General features: G+C 44.5%; 1 protein-coding gene across 1 annotated transcript in view; it reads right to left on the minus strand.

The window, feature by feature from the left end:
• LOC117952549 (inactive dipeptidyl peptidase 10-like) overlaps positions 1 to 1,940 on the minus strand; it is a 103,670-nt gene that overhangs the window by 19,630 nt on the left and 82,100 nt on the right. Inside the window, exon 11 of the mRNA XM_034884929.1 lies at positions 290 to 413. Within this exon, the coding sequence (XP_034740820.1) occupies positions 290 to 413 (124 nt within the window). The remainder of the gene's footprint in view (positions 1 to 289; positions 414 to 1,940) is intronic.

A 1,940-nucleotide genomic window follows, 5' to 3' on the forward strand; every position in this document is an offset into this window, starting at 1 on the left:
TCTGGGTTTTGGGGTGGCTGTGGGTCTGGGTCTGGGTGTGGGTGTGGGTCTGGGTTTGGGTGTGGGTGTGGGTCTGGGTCTGGGGGTGGCTGTGGGTGTGGGTCTGGCTGTGGGTCTGGGTGTGGGTCTGGCTGTGGGTCTGGGTCTGGGTCTGGTTCTGGGTGGGGAGGCGGGCAGCCGAGTTTGGGATGTCCTGAACTGTATTTAGCGATTTGGCAGAAGACCCATAGAGGATTCTGTTGCAGTAGTGGTTCTGGATGTGAGGAACACATGTTCAGTAATTACTCACCTTGGTGCAGTCGCCTGTTGTGACGTTACAAAGTGAAAGTATGGACATGTTTTGAGCTCGATTCACCCAGCGCACACTCAGCCGGTCCTGGGTCACCCATGTCACCATGGTGATGTAGTACTCACTGGGGAGAAGGATTGGTAACAGTTAGAATCATGAGTTATGATTGGCTCATGTTCACGATGCGATTCTGTCAAGTTTGTGTTAACAGGATGAGCTGCAGACCGACGACTGAAGTGCAACGGACATTGTTTTATTTCATGTAAAAGTAATCAAGAATTAGATTTTTAAAACAAGTTCCACATCAAAATAACTAAAAGTAAATGGAGAAAAATATCCCTCTTCAAGTAAAATAACTAAGAAGTAGTGACATCTAAAGTCATACAAACAAAATCAAAGGTGTAAAACGTTTCATTTTCTATCTCAGCCATTTATATTGATGTTTAACCAGCTCGTTACGTCCTTAAAGGGCCATCCACACCAAGGATGATAACCATAATGATTAATATATAGCTTTAAAACCATGCTAACTCAAGTGGATGGTGGAGTCCACACAACAACTAGAAGGACAATGACAGAGGGAACGGTATCTTTGGGAGTCCTTTCAGAGCGATTTGATAGGACGACAGAAACACTGACAGCCAATCCAAATCCATCTGAATCCACAACATGACGCTGTGGACAGATTAGTTTCAGGTGGGGAGGGTGAAGACATGACTTTTCCACTCGGCTACGATCCTTCAGTTCTGTGGATTTCTAATGTCACAGAAACCACTGAAAGGGAATCTTTGTGTTTTCAACGTTATAATTATCATACCGTCACTGATGTGTTGGTTTGTTTTGTCCCGGTGCTCTGCAAAGCCCTGACAGCGACCGCCCCCCCCCGCCGGCTCTTATCTCAGACGCTGTTGCCTGGAAAAGGCAGCGGTGTCTACATCCTGTGTTCATAAAATGTACCTGCACAATGTAATGTGCGGGTTGTAATGCCGCACAGTGCCCTGCTATGCCATTAACTGCTACTAAGAACTTCTACAAACTACTATGTTTTGCCACTCTTCATTTGAACCCCAACCGGTCGTCAGACACCGCCTACCAAGATCCTTGGCCAGGGTCTGGGCCTGGGTCTGAGTCTGGGTCTGGGTCTGGGTCTGGGTGTGTCCCAGGTTTCCCCCTAAAAGGAGTTTTTCCTCTCCACTGTGGCCCTGTTGCTTGCTCTGGAGAAAACTACTAGACCTGTTGGGTCCTTGTAAATTCTGGAGTGTGGTCTAGACCTGGTCTATCTGTAAAGGGTCTCGAGATAACTCTTGTTATGAATTGATACTATACATAAAATTGAAATGAATTACCCAAATTCACAAATATGCAGGATATTAATACTAGGGATAAACAGTTTGCAGGATATCTTGATCCCTTTCTATTGCATATCGGTTTTAAATATCGGTTATTTTAACTGCTAATAATTGATATTGGCCTTGAAAAAACAGTGTCGCTCAATCTCTAATTAAAACAGACATTCTTGTCATCCTATGTTGCAACATCATCAATATGATTATATTAACATCAGTTGGAGCTGTTTGCGAATGTTTACAGAGCAGCTGTGTGAATGCTCCGTTATAGTTATATAGTTATCCATCCATCCATCTTCATCCAT

Source organism: Etheostoma cragini, chromosome 11 (assembly GCF_013103735.1).
Source record: "Etheostoma cragini isolate CJK2018 chromosome 11, CSU_Ecrag_1.0, whole genome shotgun sequence".
NCBI lineage: Eukaryota > Metazoa > Chordata > Actinopteri > Perciformes > Percidae > Etheostoma > Etheostoma cragini.